This window comes from Acanthopagrus latus, chromosome 11 (assembly GCF_904848185.1).
Source record: "Acanthopagrus latus isolate v.2019 chromosome 11, fAcaLat1.1, whole genome shotgun sequence".
Taxonomy (NCBI): Eukaryota; Metazoa; Chordata; class Actinopteri; order Spariformes; family Sparidae; genus Acanthopagrus; species Acanthopagrus latus.
Genome location: NC_051049.1, coordinates 20,902,686 through 20,920,907, shown reverse-complemented (window position 1 = coordinate 20,920,907; position 18,222 = coordinate 20,902,686). Strand labels below are relative to the sequence as shown.

At 41.5% G+C, this 18,222-nt stretch overlaps 1 protein-coding gene across 2 annotated transcripts in view; it reads right to left on the bottom strand.

Moving 5' to 3' along the window:
- tprb (translocated promoter region b, nuclear basket protein) overlaps positions 1-18,222 on the bottom strand; it is a 24,694-nt gene extending 6,472 nt beyond the window's left edge. Inside the window, exons 1-41 of one of the 2 annotated variants that reach the window (XM_037114701.1) lie at positions 18,038-18,222; positions 17,553-17,657; positions 17,378-17,451; positions 16,592-16,688; positions 16,367-16,470; positions 16,059-16,223; positions 15,665-15,757; positions 15,456-15,536; positions 13,707-13,794; positions 13,409-13,549; positions 13,156-13,256; positions 12,655-12,852; positions 12,286-12,393; positions 11,942-12,168; positions 11,602-11,765; positions 11,288-11,430; positions 10,588-10,736; positions 10,244-10,406; positions 10,008-10,142; positions 9,787-9,927; positions 9,325-9,493; positions 8,565-8,731; positions 7,783-7,935; positions 7,513-7,629; positions 6,785-6,988; positions 6,347-6,534; positions 6,064-6,211; positions 5,676-5,813; positions 5,364-5,495; positions 5,048-5,178; positions 4,705-4,915; positions 4,406-4,552; positions 3,992-4,190; positions 3,659-3,852; positions 3,101-3,174; positions 2,700-2,896; positions 2,295-2,585; positions 1,785-1,939; positions 1,593-1,670; positions 986-1,174; positions 693-851 (exon numbers count right to left, since the gene is read on the bottom strand). In XM_037114701.1, the coding sequence (XP_036970596.1) occupies positions 693-851; positions 986-1,174; positions 1,593-1,670; positions 1,785-1,939; positions 2,295-2,585; positions 2,700-2,896; positions 3,101-3,174; positions 3,659-3,852; positions 3,992-4,190; positions 4,406-4,552; positions 4,705-4,915; positions 5,048-5,178; positions 5,364-5,495; positions 5,676-5,813; positions 6,064-6,211; positions 6,347-6,534; positions 6,785-6,988; positions 7,513-7,629; positions 7,783-7,935; positions 8,565-8,731; positions 9,325-9,493; positions 9,787-9,927; positions 10,008-10,142; positions 10,244-10,406; positions 10,588-10,736; positions 11,288-11,430; positions 11,602-11,765; positions 11,942-12,168; positions 12,286-12,393; positions 12,655-12,852; positions 13,156-13,256; positions 13,409-13,549; positions 13,707-13,794; positions 15,456-15,536; positions 15,665-15,757; positions 16,059-16,223; positions 16,367-16,470; positions 16,592-16,688; positions 17,378-17,451; positions 17,553-17,657; positions 18,038-18,188 (6,069 nt within the window). In that variant the 5' untranslated portion in view covers positions 18,189-18,222. The remainder of the gene's footprint in view (positions 1-692; positions 852-985; positions 1,175-1,592; positions 1,671-1,784; positions 1,940-2,294; positions 2,586-2,699; positions 2,897-3,100; positions 3,175-3,658; positions 3,853-3,991; positions 4,191-4,405; positions 4,553-4,704; positions 4,916-5,047; positions 5,179-5,363; positions 5,496-5,675; positions 5,814-6,063; positions 6,212-6,346; positions 6,535-6,784; positions 6,989-7,512; positions 7,630-7,782; positions 7,936-8,564; positions 8,732-9,324; positions 9,494-9,786; positions 9,928-10,007; positions 10,143-10,243; positions 10,407-10,587; positions 10,737-11,287; positions 11,431-11,601; positions 11,766-11,941; positions 12,169-12,285; positions 12,394-12,654; positions 12,853-13,155; positions 13,257-13,408; positions 13,550-13,706; positions 13,795-15,455; positions 15,537-15,664; positions 15,758-16,058; positions 16,224-16,366; positions 16,471-16,591; positions 16,689-17,377; positions 17,452-17,552; positions 17,658-18,037) is intronic. The other variant, XM_037114702.1, reaches the window with a different exon arrangement.

Here is an 18,222-nt window from a genome sequence, read left to right as displayed (position 1 = left end):
AATATGTTCCATTAAAAATGCTACATCATTAAAACTACCAAACTGGTGTGATTAACATTTACCCACTTGTTACAATGCAATGTTTTGTTGGGAAACCTTGGGTCCTGTCATTCATGTGGATGCCACTTGACACTAACCACCCATCTTAACAGCCCCTCATAGCAAAGGCAGTCTTCCAGATTCAGGGAAAGTCATTCACTTGTAGCAGAGCTAACACCCACAGTTTATATCTAATTACTTTGCAATAAACTCGGGTCACTGTTGAAGCTGGTATGGCCTTCAAACACTGCCCTCAAAAGTAATTCAGTTGAAAACACCGGACAGTGGTTTACACATCCTGCACTTCAAACAACTTTCACAGATTACAAGTGAAAGACCGTTTACTGCCCTTTTGCAGACACTGACTCATTCACTCTGAACATGTGCAACCAAGACTCGAGTAAAAAGGTAAACAACTAAAGTCAACACACACAGCTTTCACACAGACAGAAAGTTACAACACACAGCTAAACGGTGACGGTGAAATGAGACTGTGGAAAAAGCGAGCATGCAAGCTGGGAATGCTACGTAAATCCCTGACTGAAAGCGTGGGAAGGGGATAATGGGGTGTACTGGACGTGAGCTGTGTAGTCAAGGACAAATACAAGGTCAAAGTTGTAGCTGTGAGTACATTATGTGTCAGTTAATCGAACCTCTGTGTCGTCTCCTTCGTAAGCCTCATTGCCGTCTCCGCTCCCCTCATTGCTGTCCTCTCCTTCCTCCCCCATCTCTCCGTCATCTTCCTCCTCATCCTCTTCATCTTCCTCCTCCTCTTCCTCATCATCTTCTTCTTCTTCTTCCTCATCATAGTCCTAAATTGAGTGTTGTTCATAGTATTAGTGGCAGGAAAACCAAAAGATTTTTGAAAGACAAAATCTGCAATTTGCAAGTGTCATGTATCACTTTATTTATTGCCCTTTTTAAATGCTCAAGAGAAATACTCTACCTGCTCTTCTTCCTCTTCTTCCTCTTCCTCCTGGTCCTCCTCACTCTCTGTGTCTGTTACTATGACGATTACTTCCCGCTCCAGCTGGTCAGGGGTATCACTTTGGCTCAAGGTAACCTCTTGGTCCATTGCAACAGACTGGGAGGCTGTACCCTCATCTCCTTCCTCCAGTGCAGGAAACTCCTCTGTCTGCAGGGCGAAACAATGGGCACTATAAACAACAGGCATTGTACTCATTCATTCTCCTTTAAAAACATCACATACTCCATAAATGTGTGATACATACTGTATAGATATTACCTTTACCTGTAGGCAACACTTATCTAGCACATTAATTCTGCTGTAACTACTCTGGCCTCTTAACACTACATTTACTGGAACTTCCCCTGATTAGATTTAATAGGACTTTTTGGCAAATCTGTAAGTATCAGAGATTTCAAACAAAACAAAAAATTTGCAAACAAAAAACAAACATGCTGCTGTCCTCTTGTGGCATAATTTTTTGCAATGGCAGGTGAGAAACCAATGTAAAAGAAGAACTTGCGGTACATGCGGCCACTCTGAAAAGTAATAGAAAAAAATAAAATAAATGGGGGTGATGACCAACCTGACTTGCCTCTGCACCGTCACTGTCAGTTGGCACCACCCCCTCAGCCTCAGCGCTGTCCTCCACCAACACCTCCTCCTGAGAAGAACACACACAATCTTCATAACACCCAAAACTTAACTGTACCAGTTTTCAGATCATTAAGAATATTCAAAACAAATGTGACATCTTCTTTGCAACCCCCTTCCTCACCTCAGGACCGACTCTCTGGATGATGCGCAGCTTCTTAGGTATAGGAGCCCTGGAGGTGTCCTCCTGTGTGGTTTCTGTGTCAGTGACCATAGTGGTGCTCTCCTCCTCCTCGCGAGGCCTCTTGGACATGGAGGAGGTTCCTGGTGTTGCTGACACTAGAGATAAGACATGACTTTTGCTTAGACTTTGCTCTGATACCAAGGAAAAAAAGTAATAAATAAACTGACACTGAAAGGGTGGCATTCTGTATCAGCAAGTATTGTTTAATATGAAGCAGCAGACTTCCATACAAAATTCCATAAATTAGTATTTAATCAAACATAACCAACATCAAAATTTGCAAACAGGAGCCTAGCTGCTAAATCTAGAAATATGAATTAATGATATTATACAACTCTGCATATCTCTTTAAAGATAAATAAACATCTTATATCTTAATATCATCCAAATAAAAACCTTTTATAATTTTGACTTGCTGTTCCACATAAATAGCTTAACTTCAGTTCTCACCAGTCCCAAACACAGAAGAGGTGGAGGATGTTGAAGGCCATTCCACCTGCGAGCTCGGTGTTGCCTCAATCACCACAGGCGGTGGCTCCTGATTGGCTGGCTCTGCATGGCTCACGCTCTGTTGCTGAGTTGGTTGGACGAATGCTGTTGCCTGCGTCTGGGTCTGCTGCACAGTCAGCATGGGGCTGGCCATCGTTGTCTGGACGTTGGGACTGGCGGAGCGCACCGAGCCGCTGGCACTGCCGTACACAGTCACATGCTCCACCGGGGGGCCATCAGTGGACTGCATGGCTGTGGGGGAGAAGAGATTCAGCTTTTAGTGAGCCGTAGCTGCAATAATTCAACTAAATGCACACATTTTGCGTATTTGGTTTTCTGTATGTCTGAGGCTTTGCAGTGTCTTACGTTCTTGGGTCTCCACCTGTGTGGTGGGCATGACAGTAGCTGTGGGTGTTGGGGTGGGTACAGTAGCTGGGGTGATCATCGGCCTGATGCTTGCTCTTGGAGTGGGTTTGTTCCCTGGATTGACAGGCTGCTTGCTGGCTGTGGCCACGACAGGTGTTGGCTTAATGTTGGCAGTTGGAGGCTCAGATGTGCTGGCACTGACCAAGACAAGATCAGGACATGAATATTGACTCTAAAAGAACATACATTCAATATAAGAGACCTGGACAAGTCAAAGCAAGTGTTTAAAGAGCATCCAGAAATGTAGGTAAGAAATATGGCCTGTTCACTTCTATAAACGCATGCTGTACTGCACTTTAATCTTAAAAAACAATAAGCCATTTTAATGGTGTGTTTCATACCTGCCCCTGTCTGCAGCTGGGGTTGTCTTCAGACTGATCTGCCTCTGTTCTGTGCTCCTCTGCTGCTCCTGGGTCTGAAAATCAGGACAAAAAGCGAAGTCACAATAAAGGTCAACAAGACGCCAAGAGTAATGATACTTTAGTTTAATCAAAATGGCAACAATGTCACTTGACTTTCTTTTTAGGGAAGCTGCCATTCTCTAATATCTTATCAGTACAGTTGGCCACAAAATGATCTACGACCAAACTCTTCATGATCTCTGGCTCTTAGAACAAAACCTGGAGAATTAAAGCCAAATTTTACATTGATAAAACATTTTTTTTAACCTGTTAGAACATACTTTTGTACAGTGAAAGCATTATTTTTAGGAAGCTGTCTGCATGCAACACGGTTCCTCAGATCTTTTAGACGCCAGTAAAATAATCTAGGTTTGTTTAGCATAGTCAAACACGATGGGCTAAATGCTAAGTGTTCTATCTTCCCCACTGCATTGTGTTCAACTTCAGGTGAAAAAACTAAAATGCCTGGCTTGTGAAGACTTTAAAGCAGACTCTGACCTTGCTGGGACCTGCCTCAGGTGGCTCATCTCTCTGCTCTTGTCTCTCCTGTTGGCCTCGCAAGTCTCTCAGCTCTCTCTCCTGTCGACTCAGGCGGCCCTCGTATTGAGACTTGAGAGCGCTCACTCGCACCTCCAGCTCCTCGCGCTGTTGCTTTAGTTCTTCATTTTCCTTCTGAAGCTGGTCTTTGGAGGCTGGACACAGATTAAGGTTTGAAAATTTAGGGCTGAGATTCAAATGTAAATAAAAAGCAGAACTACAATATAGCAAAACAGAAGAAGAAAAAAATGTATCACTGGACAATGTGATGTAATATGAGGGACAACCACTCACCCACGAGCTGATTGATCTTCTGCTTGGCAAAAACAATGGCCTTCCTGGTCTTCTCCTCCTTCTCAGTCATCTGCTGTCTCAACGCATCTTCCTGAGAAACTTTATCCTGCAGATCCTGCCTGAGCCTGGTCAGCTCTGCCTGCAGCCTGGATGTCTGTTCCTGGGCATTACGTGCCTCAGTCTCACGCTCTGTAACCACCTGTCACAGGTCAAGAAGACAATGATACAAATAAATATCTGCATATAGAAACAACTATTGTATTAGTTATAGCACTGCCTACACACCACCTTTTCCATGAATATTTTGAGTGAAAATGATCTTGAGAACTGATAACAGAATGCTAAAAAAAACAAAAACAAAACACTACTGTAACTACAAAGCGGACAGTTTGGCTGAAATTTGTGGTGTTTAACCTTGCTGACGTTCTCAAGCTGTCCTTCCAGCTCTCTGGTCTTTGCTTCGGCCTGGCTCAGAGAATCTCTGAGGCTCTGCAGCTCCTGAACTGATGCTTGACGAGCCTCCTCTTCTTGGGACGGGCCTGCTGCAGCCTCAGCAACCATCTAGCGGAAACACAGTATGAAAGATTAATTATGCTAAAAACAGTGTAACAGGGACTAGTGACTAGTCAAAATATACTGAAACATGAAATACAACTGTGAACTTTTTTTTTGAAAGACTAAGGCTGTGAGAATAACAGCTACTGATCTCTCACCTTGTCATGTTCCACTTTGAGTTCATCGTACTGAGTTTTGTAGCGCCGTCCAATCTTCTTGACCTGGGTGATAGTTCGCACCTTCTCCTGGAGTTCCTGGTTCTTGGTCTCAGCTTCTTTTTTCAGCGTATTCCTCTCATCAGTTACCTTACTTAAATTGTCACGCAAGTTCTGCATCTGGCTTTGGAGGGACGTGGTCAGATTATTGGTCCTTGAGAGAGAGAAAAGAAGAGGTTGTGAAAATGTAGTGGCAGAGAAGAACCAGTCAGAATGCGGGGAGAAAAGGTAATCATATATGTTGCTCAATAAAAATTCAGCAGATAAATCATTCATAAACCCTCACCTTACAGCCTCTGCTTTAAGTCTGGAGTTCTCCTCATTGAGCTGCTGAATGCGTTTGAGATGGGCCTCCTTCTCTGAGTGCAGACGTTTGTACTCTTCTGGATCTGAATCTTTTTGCTGGCTCACCAAATGCTAAAAGAACACGAAAAGAAGTTGTGCTTTTTATTTGTAATGTTTTATCATTTTACACCAGTAATACACATCTACTTTTCTTCCCAACATATTTGAAGTAGCAAGACATCTACTTTTCAGATGATAGATGTCCTTTTCCCCTTAAGCGTTCAATGTTTAATTTTCTTGCTAGTCCTTTCACAGACCTGAGTACGAGCTTTCCAGCGCTTGATCTCCTCTTCCAGTATCTTCTTCTCTGCTTGCAGCATGCCACTCTTCTCGCTCAGCTCAGAGTTTGCCTGCTGCAGTGGCATGATGTCTGACTCAAGCTTTTGTATCTGAAACACACAGAATGTGAGCTGAAATGTCTGGATTTGAGAGTTAACCCAGCAGTACTTGTCAAAAACATCAACAGCTTCTAATACCACGATAATGGAGTAAATCCAGAGTATATCATAGGAGAAGATATCATATGTATCACTACAATCCCATTTTCTATTTTCATTTTTCAAAGATACCTTAGCTTGGGTTAGCTGCAGTTCTTGCTCGCTCTTGTCCTTCTCCTCTCTCAGCATCTTGTTGGTCTCCATCAGAATGCTCATCGTCTCTGTCTTCTTCATCAGCTCATCATGCTGCGCCAGGGTCTTCGCTGTCACCTGAGCAAGAATATCATTGGCTTTTAGTCTTAGTTCAAGTCCTATTACCCAGATTAGACTTGTACAAACATATGTCTTCTTATTGTTATCATTGATTAAATTGCCCTTGACCTCACTTCCTTGGAGGAAAAGGGATCTGTCAGCTAGCTTGTTCAATACATCTGCAATGCTATATTATGACCTTGTTGACGGAAAAGTGTTGTCAACAACGTTATTGGTAAAAGTGGGATCAGTGTATACAAACACATACCTGCATCCGGTCCTTTGAGGCACTCAAGCTGTCCTGCACCTCCTTCAGCTCTCGTTCCAGATGTTCCACTCTCAGACGGTAACGCAAACTCTCCCCTTGAGCAACTTCAAAACGAGACTCTGCAATCTCCTTCTCCCGACGAACAAACCTGTGATAGAGAGCAAACAAGGATATCAAAAATAGTGAAGAAAATGGGGGGGGGACTTTTTTTCAAACATATTTCGATTTACTGTATAGAATTTATTTGACTCTTTAAGTACAAGAAAGGAAGAAGATACTTTACCTGAGAATCTCTAGGACTTGATCTTGAGATTTGCCCTCTTCCGACAGGGAGATGTTCATTGGACTTTCACTGGCAGCACGTTGCAAATTGTCAGCCATCTTGCTGCTCATTGTCTGGATCTGCTCATGTAGAAGGGTGTTCTGCCTCTGCAACTCCTCATTGCGACTCTCCATCTTGGATGTCTCCTCCTATGATATGAAAAGAGAAATTACAATGGAAATGTTATTACTTTCATTTCTATTAAAAATAAATAGTAGCTGAACTAAATATTTATAACACCTTAAAATATGATCAAATTCAAATGTCCCAGATAGAAATGTCTCATAATATGCATATTTACTGAGAACGATATTCCTATAATATTGAAAACTCCATGTTACTACATCTAATCCTGTCTGGTCACCACCTATACGTGCATCCTTCTCCTCAACAACTAACCTTGAGGATCTTCTCCTGCTCCTCCCAAGAGACCCTTGCCTCCAGCAGCTCAGCACTGATCCTTTGGACTCTCTCCTCCAGCTGGTGTCTGAGCTCAACGGCCTGCAGGGCCTGAGCCTTAGCAGCCTGCAGGGCCTCTACGTCTGCAGCATGTAGCATCATCTCCCGCTCATACTTATCTTGCGCTTCAGCTGCCAGCTTCGCCTGGGAAAAAAAAACACCAACAAAAAAACGATTTGCTATCATACCGAGTTGTTAAAGTTAAAGCATTTAATTGCACTTGCCCTTTTGTTTGCCATTGGAAAGCCTGATAGGAGATAATTAAATGCCATTCAAAGGCTTTTCATTGCCTGATCCATCTTGACATGTGGTTGGCAGTTTTACTAGATGTTTGAGCGATATAGCAACAGCTGCTTTTAACATTACTTGATGTTTCACCTTGCTTTGTGATCACTCAGAGAGTAATGTTGAGAGAGGAGATCTACGCTGATTTGAAAGACCTCTGCTCCCAATGGAATAACCTTTTATCTATACTATGGGTGAAATGTGCACATGAGGAAATGTTGTGGCTTTTTAAATGTCACTAGAAAACAGGAAATGAAATGTCGGATATGTTGATTTCAATTACATTAAAAGGTGATTTGATAAGCCTTGAACCTGTAATATTCCCATAAAATAAAAAATGTTCATTGTAATCTTTGATAGAAAATTTTATAAGAGCTGCTTACCTGCTCTTGGCTGTCCTTTAGAGCCTGCTGCTGGTGGGCTTCAGCTACCGCCACTTGCTGTAGCACTGACTGGTGATCTGCCTGGGCACTGCTGAGACTTCTCCTCAGACCGTTTATCTAAAATGAGTTATAATGTCAAATTAAACTGAACATCAAAACACCTCTCACAAGCTACAATTTGTTGCAGGTGTGAACTACATTTTAAAGGAGATTAGCAGCATTTGGAATCAATATGTATAAAAATAGGTTAAAATGTGTGATGTAATATACCTGCTCCTCCAGAGAGGCCTGGGCTCTCCTCTTCTGCTCCTCTAACTCCTGCTTCTCTTTCGCCGCCTCTAGAAGCTTCTCCTCCAGCCTGCGATGCTGCTGCTCAGCCTCCTTCATACGAGCTTCAATGGATGAGCGCGCTTGCTCTGTTACCTGGATAAAAGGCAAAATAAACATTACATTTCAATCAAAATTCCATACAGTGTAACTGTATCCCAAATGTTTTTCAAAGGTAAAAGCTAAGACATACGTCACTAATTGCTGAAGTAATTGTCAAACTTTCAAACACATTTTCAAATCAGTGCTAAACAAAAGATCAAAAGCAATTCAGATGAAAATTTTACATTTTGACTTGTTTTATATAAAGCATTTAACTGTGCATATTTATTTTCAGATTTCTGACCAACACAAACCACATTTACTATGAGGTGAGAAAAAAATAAATAAAAAACCTAGTACAACATCCTTTAAGTAATTGCTTAATTGGCAGGAAGCACGCTGACAACTTCTGCCAACTGAAGATTATATCATGAATACCTAGTAGACAGATGCACAGGGAAACTAAATCATGCAATAAAAACTAATGATATAATACATTTCCACACTTTGGCACTTAATGTCAGATAATTACCACAGATGTGTAAATATAATAAAGGTTTGCCTGCTTCCCACGTAATTGCTCACAGAAGTATTTATAATTTTTAATCGTTTTTGTGGTTGCGGTCAATAGCTTTGACTGAGACATGGCACGCTGACAGGCAGTTTTGTTGTTTTTGTTGCACCTGTTTCTCTTTGTCCAGGGACTCCTCCAGGCTCTGAGCCATGACTCTGTACTGTTCCATGCTGGAGGTGGCAGCCCTGAGGTTCTCTGCCAGCTCCTCTGCTCTGGTTTCAGCAAGCCGCAGGCGGCCCTGTAGGTCCTCTCTGTCATGATCTGAACCCTGCAGGCCTTAATATCAGGACAAAGCAGTGCCAGAGGTAAGTAATGAAATTTGACAACAGTACAATTAGTATCTGCTTATAGAGGGGAGGGAGGATGGATTGTGGAAAAATGAAAACACCATTACATTGTTATGAGTCTGTGCTTAAAAACCACAAACATCTAAGAGAGTGTGGGTTCAATTACTAATTGGCTTTTATATTTGATCTGTCTCATATAAACTGTACCACAAACTGAGTTAGTTAGTATCTTAGCATATATGTTGTGAAAATAAAAAGTAGGTCAAGTATGAAACTGGGTCAGTTGAGAAAGAAAAAGGAGAGAACTTGTAAAATTGGGTAATTTACTTGTCTTATTAGCATCCCAAAATGCAAAGCAGCATGTAAATGGCTAGTGTTGCACACAATAATTATACAGACAGTGAGTTTACAAGATACCTTAAATGATTTGGTTTAAAAGGACATTATCCTAGGCACTGTTTTTTTTTTTTTAGGTCAAGGTATTTAATGAGTACCGAAAGCACGATAAATTTAACCCTGTGCATGCATGGATTACTATGTGTATTGTGACGTCGTTTTAAGTTCTTCTAGGTTTGTGCTAACCTCTGAGAATGGGTGTAGAGGGGGAGCTGAGGGGATGACGAGCTTCGCTGCTGCCTTGCTGCAGCCTGAGGGTGTTGAGCTCCAACTCGGCAGTGTTCAGCAGCTCCTTGGTCTTCTGTTGTAAGGCCACCTGTGTCTCCAGCTGCCTCTTTGCATCCATCAACTGGATCTGAGCATGATTAAAATGATGTTGCATGATAAACAAAATATCAAATATCTGTTCCATTTGATCTTTATTCACAAGATGGGTGAGTCTAGACATGATGCTTCTTTTAATTTTTCTTTAATTTTCAAAGAAGGTGTTATTTCAAGAATAATTAGGTGGTGCATTGTTCTTCAAAGACAGTAAACAGTAGTGATTTATTAGTACCTGACAACAGCTTTGACTTAGGAAGATGTAATTTAGGACACCCTTGTATAATAGTGGAAAAAAGATGGTCAATGACTCAAAGTTTTTCTTACTTCCTGGTTTCTGCTGAGCAGGTGCCGCTGCTCTACTTCGTTCTCCAGCCTCTTCTGCAGCTGGGCAATCTCACGTTCCTGCTTCTCCAACTGGCTGCTTAGACGCTGACGTGTATCAGTCTCTGAACGCTCAAGAGTAGCCTAAAAAAAGGCAGCAGTTATGATTTTGTGTTTATGTGAGTTTGACACAATGAGCCAGAAATATCACCCGTATGGATTACCTGAATGGTCTGGAGGTTGGTCAGAAGCAGGTTCTGGGTCTGTTGTTGGCTTAAGATTGTCTCCTTCTCCTGATTCAGCCTCGACTCCACCAACTTCAGCATGTCTCTTTCCTTACGCAGGTTCTCAACATGGCCCTAAGAGACGGGAAGAGATAAGACAAGAAGACTCAGCATAGAAAACAAATTTGGGCATAAACACCATGAAAAAGGAAAAGGTTGTCATAATGAATACAAACCTCAGCCATGGCCACTTTCTCTTTGGCGGCTCTCAGATCCTCATTCAAAGTGTGAATGGTCTGCTCATGCTTCTGTGCAGCAGCGGCCATCTTCTGTTCTTTCTCTCTAAGGGAAGCGATCTCTTTCCTGTAGCTCTCAACGTTGTCCTGCAGCATCTCATACCTGATGTTTTTTTTGTTTTTACACAGACATCCTTCTAAGTGACATATATACTCTCCTATGTACTTTTAGAAACAGATTATGGGGTCAGTAAACTATAAAAAGCAATGAAGGTAAAGGATTATATCAGAATAGTGATATTTTTTTAATACAAGCTGTTGCTGCTCATGTTTTTCACACTAACCTCTTGGAAGCAAACTCTAGCTGAGTGGATATCTTGGCATTCTGGGAGTGTAGGTCAGAAAGCTGCTCCTGGTGCTTCTCATTCTGCTCCATCAGTGCTTTGTCACTCTCCACACGCTCCTTCTTATAAGTGGAGAATACCTCCTGCAACTGCAGATGCAACCAGACAGAATTTGTTTAATGTCAACATAGTCATAGTTATATTTTTTTTTATCTGAGGAATACCATTTTTAAGAGGTGACAAACAGATGTTATACCAGGCTTTGACCCATTTCTATGTGCTGTCAAGTGTTTAATTACATAAACCTAAATCCTTTTCAGTTTAACTTCTTTTTTATTTGTGCTCTTGGCACTATTGTACTCTTCAACTTTACTCAACTTCATGCACAAAAAATCTCTTAATAAGACACACTGCCATCTAGTGGCAGAGGTGTCATAGTGAATACATACATAAATACAGTTCTACAGACAGCCCTGCTATTTTTCAGTGATAGAATCTGGGCAACTGAAGCTATGGGAGTAGATAACTGAGCTGATAGCTGAGATAAATATAGATATATATAAATATATAGATAAATATACAGATATAGATATATATAGATATATAGATATAGATATATAGATCTGATGTATGCAGTTTGCAGCTGCAGTAAAAATATCAGTTTAGATGCTGTCTGCAAATGTGCAAGTACAGCACTCACCTGTCGCAAAGCTGCCTTGGCCTCCAATGCTTCAGTTGACTCTGTTGCCATGGAGACAAGTGCAGTGGGTGTTCCAGCGGCTGGAATGGATGAAGGTGAGCGTCGGGGGGTGGAGGTCAGGGAGAACTCTTCAGGTGGTGCACCTTCAGCAAAAACACTCGGAAGATCAGTCAAATATGAGAAATCACAGCAATGTATTTGAGCAAATTGTGCTGCTGTCTGAAACCAAACAATGTTTTGTACTAAGTATGCAAGCACAGGGTGTCACGTATTCTGTCAGCAGAATGTAATCTGGTTCCTCTCGTGTCTGTTACCTTGCTGTGGGAAGCTGACTCCAGTTGCCTGAGCCAGCAGAACACGGTACATGTCCCTTTGCCTGGCGATGGACTCAGTCATCTTAACCTGTTGGTTGCGTTGGTCTTTCAGGGACTCCAGCTCAGTCTGGGCTTTGTTCAAACTCTGCTCCAGTTCACCACGCCTGATAACAGTTCACACTTCTTAGCCCAACTGACAGTTTAAAGGCTTTAGTTACTATATAATAATGGATTTATGAATATAACAGTGGGTCGTTTTAAAGCTTGCTATGCTTGATCTTAAGCATGTCTTTCTTCACACAAAAAAAAAATGTGTGAGTCAGCACACATTTTAACGTACTTATTGCCAGTGGCCTCAAACTCCTCCTTCTCCTGGGCATCGCTGAGCTCTCTGAGGGCTACCAGAAGACGCTGGTTCTGCTTCTGTAGCTCCTCTACACTGCGGAAGGTCACCAGGTGTTGGCTGATCACCTCTGATGTGCTGCTGACGTCGGCTGAGCTCAACTCCTCCTCATGAATAACATGGTTTCCACGAGCCTCTTCTAGCTCGATCAGCAGCACACGCACCTGAGAGGAAAGGCAAAGGATGGAAAATAAAAAAAATATACAAATTTTGAGGAATCTGCTAATGCATTTTTTACAGGGATTATCTTTTAAACTGGAGGAAAAAAGGTGAAAACCCACCTGCTGGGCCATGTCTACCAGCTGCAGTTCACACCTCTGGTTGTCCCTCTCCATAACTGAGGCGCGCTTGTTAGCTTCATCAGCCTCCTTCTGCAGACGGTGCACCTCCTGAAGTAAACACACGTTTAAAAAAAAAAAAAATACTAATGCTAGTATTATTAAACTTTTTTTTTCCCTTCACTAACCAGTATTTATCAGTATTATTATACTGTGGTCCACTGAGAAATGTATGTATCCATTCATCATACTTACCCTAAAATTTGCACTTATTCATGTGTAATACAATAAAACACAAATTAATCCATCTTAATGATGGAGGAAAAGCAGAAACGTGACTTGAGACAATCTTGTCATTTCTGCATTACTTGCCTTAACAGCCTGCTCCAGCTTGGCAGAAAGACTGGCCACTGACTTCTGCATGCGCTCATGTTCATCCCTTTGCCGTTTGAGGATGGGGGCTTTTGCTTCCACTTCTTGCACAATGTCGTCCAGGTACTTGTTGGCCCGCTTGTTCTCCAATCGCTCCAACTGCAGCTGCTCTTGGCTCTCCAAATATGCTGTGTACAACTGAAAATACACATTACACCTTGTATAAAAACAAGACAGCACAAAAGTGAAACATCTTTGCTCTGCTAAGTTAGTTCAACACTGTTCACCAAGTAGCACAAGTAAGTTGCTGAACAGACGCAAAACTGTGCATTCTAAATGCAACCATCCTACACTTCAAAATCAAAACCAAACCAAGTTTCATCTTAACTTGGTCTACCAACTGCATTACATTGCACCGCATCAATATCAAACCAACCAGATTTCCAAATTGTATTAGTTTCTAAATTAAGAGATTTTGGTGTTGAAAACAGTTGCACAAACCTCTGTCAGCTTCATGCCAGGCTTGATCTTTGATACAGCGGCTGCTGTTGGAGACATTGTTGTCATTTGCTCCTCTGTGAGCACAGATGTACTAACAGGACCTGGACATTCAACAGGTAGAAAAGAGATCACTGGTTAAAAGTTGTTGATTTAAAAAAGCAAAGATTTTCTTTATTTTAAATCCAAGAAAGTCACATTTAGCATGTCCATAATGTTAAAAAGTGCAATGAAGACAAAAATCAGTCCAACAAACCTCTGAGTTTAGAACTTGACAGCAGCTCATTGGCATTGTCCAACTCTTTCTCAAGAACCTGGATCCTCTCCTTTAGCTCAGCAACACTCTTATCTGTGGCGCCATTCATCTCCTGTACCTTCTCCTCAAGGGCCTTGTTGGCTGATGCAGAAGAAGCAAACAGGACAACCATCAGCAAATAGCAATAACTAGAACATACATTAGCAACTAAACCACTAGACAAAATGTGCGCCTGTGATGAAGTCAAGCACTACATAATGGCAACGGTAGTAGTGGTCACAGTGTGATAGCCTTGCACCTTCTCCAGCATCCTTCAGCAGTTTATGCAGCTCTTCCACTGCCCGACTCAGCTCGTCACTTTTTGCCTCAGAATCTGCTGCTGCTCCCTGTCACCACAACGACAGGGTTAGTGTTGGTAAAAGACTGGCAAAGGAACTTAAATGTAACAGCAAATCATTTCTCAGTCATAGTAGATACACTATATTACCAAAAGTATTCGCTCACCTGCCTTTACTCATTCTATGAACTGAAGTGCCATCCCATTCCTAACTCATAGAATTCAATATGATGTCGGTCCACCTTTTGCAGCTATTACAGCTTCAACTCTTCTGGGAAGACTGTCCACAAGGTTGAGGAGAGTGTTTATAGGAATTTTTGACCATTCTTCCAAAAGCGCATTGGTGAGGTCACACACTGATGTTGGTCGAGAAGGCCTGGCTCTCAGTCTCCGCTCTAATTCATCCCAAAGGTGTTCTATCGGGTTCAGGTCAGGACTCTGTGCAGGCCAGTCAAGTTCATCCACACCAGACTCTGTCATCCACGTCTTTATGGACCTTGCTTTGTGCACTGGTGCACAGTCATGTTGGAAGAGGAAGGGGCCCGCTCCAAACTGTTCCCACAAGGTTGGGAGCATGGAATTGTCCAAAATGTTTTGGTATCCTGAAGCATTCAATGTTCCTTTCACTGGAACTAAGGGGCCAAGCCCAGCTCCTGAAAAACAACCCCATACCATAATGCCTCTCCCACCAAATTTCACAGTTGGCACAATGCAATCTGAAATGTACCGTTCTCCTGGCAACCTCCAAACCAGACTCGTCCATCAGATTGCAGATGGAAAAGCGTGATTCATCACTCCAGAGAACGCGTCTCCACTGCTCTAGAGGCCAGTGACGGCGTGCTTTACACCATTGCATCCGACGCCTTGCATTGCACTTGGTGATGTGTGGCTTGGCTGCAGCTGCTCGGCCATGGAAACCCATTCCATGAAGCTCTCTGCGTACTGTACTTGGGCTAATCTGAAGGTCACATGAAGTTTGTAGCTCTCTAGCAATTGACTGTGCAGAAAGTCGGCGACCTCTTTGCACTATGCGCTTCAGCATCCGCTGACCCCTCTCCGTCACTTTACGTGGCCTACCACTTCGTGGCTGAGTTGCTGTTGTTCCCAAACGCTTCCATTTTGTTATAATAGAGCTGACAGTTGACTGTGGAATATTTAGGAGCGAGGAAATTTCACGACTGGATTTGTTGCACAAGTGGCATCCTATGACAGTTCCACGCTGGAATTCACTGAGCTCCTGAGAGCGGCCCATTCTTTCACAAATGTCTTGTTTCACAGTCTGCATGCCTGAGTGCTTGAATTTATACACCTGGGGCCAGGCCAAGTGATTAGAACACCTGATTCTGATCATTTGAATGGGTGAGCGAATACTTTTGGTAATATAGTGTATAAAGCACATATGTCAAACCACAGATGAAAGAAATATGCAGCACTGATTTTGTCTTCCTGCAGGCAGATGATTAAGTTTATGGGAGTCCTGGCTGGTACTACATTACTATCATCACATACATGGAAGGTGATTTTAAATGCTCAAACATATAATATCAAAAAGTTATTTGACAATTAAAAATCTCATCTAATCACAAATGCGTGAACTCATTTGGTAAACTTGAATATACTAAGTGATACTTTATGGACTGAAATTCATCACTGGGAGTAAATTCTTTGGTGCTAAAAAGTAAGGCATCATGTTTTTTGTCATAACCCTACCTTGTATAGATTGGAAAGTTTAATGTTGGCATTCAGCTCATTTCTGAACTTTTTCTCCATGGTGACTTGCTGTTCCTTGGCCTAGAATGAGTGAAAATCCAGTCATATTGCAGAATATACAGTACAGGAAAAAATTAAATTATTGTTTCTGTGTAAATGAAGACAGATTGAAAACATGGGACAGGCTGTGAGAAATACCACACACATACTTCTTTTAGTTTGCTGACCAACTCCTCACTCTGTTTCTGGTGGTTTTCATTTGAAGTCTTCAAACTGCTCACTTGGTCTTGGAGTCGTTTTAACTGAAATTCAATAGGAAGGAAACTTGAGTAAAGACCATAAGAGACAATGGTAATCATTCATAACTGAAGAAAGAATTTAAATTAACTCAATACATAAAGAAGCACAGCACAGGGCAGCAAAATATTGTTTACTAAGTAATCTGTACCAAGTGCCAGCCATGTACAATGTCTACTGCAAGATTGCTGTCTATACATATAAAGTGATGCCCTTCAACAAAATGAAATACTGTTGTGCAAAAGTTTTCTGCCATCACAGCTTTATTCCTCCATGTCATTTGACATCGTTAACAAAAAGACATGCCTCATCTTCCTTGTTTTCCAGGTTGCACTTCAGTTCAAGGATCTCGTTTCCTCTCTGTCGGGACAGGGACAAGAGCTCCTCACTCTTAGCCTTCAACTCCTCATTCAACCAAGAGGTTTGGCCGTGCAGCAGCTCCTTCTCTTGCTCCATTCGCTTCTCCTTGTACTGTAAAGGCAAAACAAAACAACTTAAATTAGAGACTTGTTATAAAGGGAATATGCTGACTTTAATAGGTGGTTATAGCAGTTTACAAAGCCACTTCATCCAGATATTATAAAAATCATAGTAACAATGACAAGAAAGCTCACTTTAATGTTGACTTCAGCTGCTTCAAGTTCATCTAACTTCATCTGCAGGGCCATCTTAGAGGTGCTGACTTCAACCAACTTATCGTTGAGTTGCCTGAGGTCATCTAGTGGAGCAACAGAAACAACACGAGTGCCATGAGCAAGAGAGAGTTAGTATTTACCAACAGAAACAAACAAAAAAAAAAACTTTCATAAATGTCTAAAGTCTAATTAATCTATCCATACCATTTAAATGCTCCACTTCCAAGGATCTTCTCTCCAGTGTTCGCACAAGCTCTCGCTTTTCTGTCTCCAGTTCCTCTTTGGCTTTTGCCAGCAAAGTCTAAACACGTGAAATATTCAACTACAAAGTTAACTGTAAGTCCATTCTTGAACATGAGGTTGAAGCATTTCCAATACATTTTTCACTACATGTATGCCAATAGGAAATTTAAAGAATCACCTTATATAACCAAATACAAAACAAAAACAATGATGGATGTTTTCTATATGCTTTAGGAGACAGTTTGTGTTGACAAAAATTTCTTAAAACTGTTGTGTGGATGATTGTTTGTCTTGACAGAGGCTTAATAAAATCTAAATAATAACGCAAACAAACATAGGCAAGTCTTAACATCTGGAATATCTACAGCAATAGAACAGTACTAAAGTTAGCAGATAAGTTGATTAAGTGTAAATATCAACCATACTGCAACTATTACAGCCGCACCACTAATTACAAGCAAGTCATCACTGTTCAGGTGGCTGGAAGTAACATTACAACAGTAACATTAAAGCTTGAACCAGCAAATGTTTGACTTTTGGTTGAAAAATGACTGACACAATTAATGATTTTTCAAACTAACGGGCAACTCATTTTACTTTGATTAAGTGAATCATTATTAAAGCACTGATAACTAGAGTTCAGTAGTCTATGTGAATTCGTTAACACAGCTTTTGTAAAACGTGGCAGCAGCACACATTAACACAGAATACAACCACACAGCAATATGACTGAAACAAATGCCTTACCTTGTCTGATGATAATCTCTCTTGAGAAGATTCATATTCCCTGTTCTTCTCACGCACAGTTTTAAGTTCATCGTCTGAATGGGGGGGGGGTTATAGAAAGTAAATTGCATTAAGTAATACAACCCAGACGAGCCGACTCAAGCTGTAATGTTACAGAACGTTTAGTTACTCTTACCAAGCTTGTTGAACTCCTCTTTGAGTTTAAGATGTTCTTGAGTCTGGGACAAAAACGCCTCCTGACATTGAGCGAGCTGTTTCACTTTTTCGAAGAAGTGTTGCTCTGTAGGAAGGTTGGCAGAAACAAAACATTAAACATTAGGACAGTCAGCTGGATACCGCTACTTCATGCAGCTTTTTACTCTCCAATGTCATCTTGTTTATGTTAATACTCACAGCTAGCATGTAGATTAGCTAAGGCTAGCATTAGCAACAAATCGTGGTGGATGATAGCCGGCAGTTTGACCAAACGTCAGCTTTAGTAAACACTCTGTTTGCCATTGATAAATAATAACACTCTTAAGAATTTAACGTTAACCTGTTAGTATGTTTAAAGTTAAATCATGACGTTTAACTTTGTTCGGTTAACCGACATGTGTGCATGATGAGCAAAGCAAATCACTTTAGCACCGCTAACTATCAAAATTCCAGGCTTCATCTTACCGCTGTCAACACGAAATTGTTCCTGTTGTGCTTTCAGAGAATCGATTTCGTATTGCTGATCCGAAAGAATCCTCTCCAGTTTGTTTTGAACTGTTTTTGGTAACTTAGATATCTCGGAGCTCTCCAACTCCTGCAGCAGCAGTGCCGCCATTTTTGCGACAACTGCACTATGACACTACGAGCAG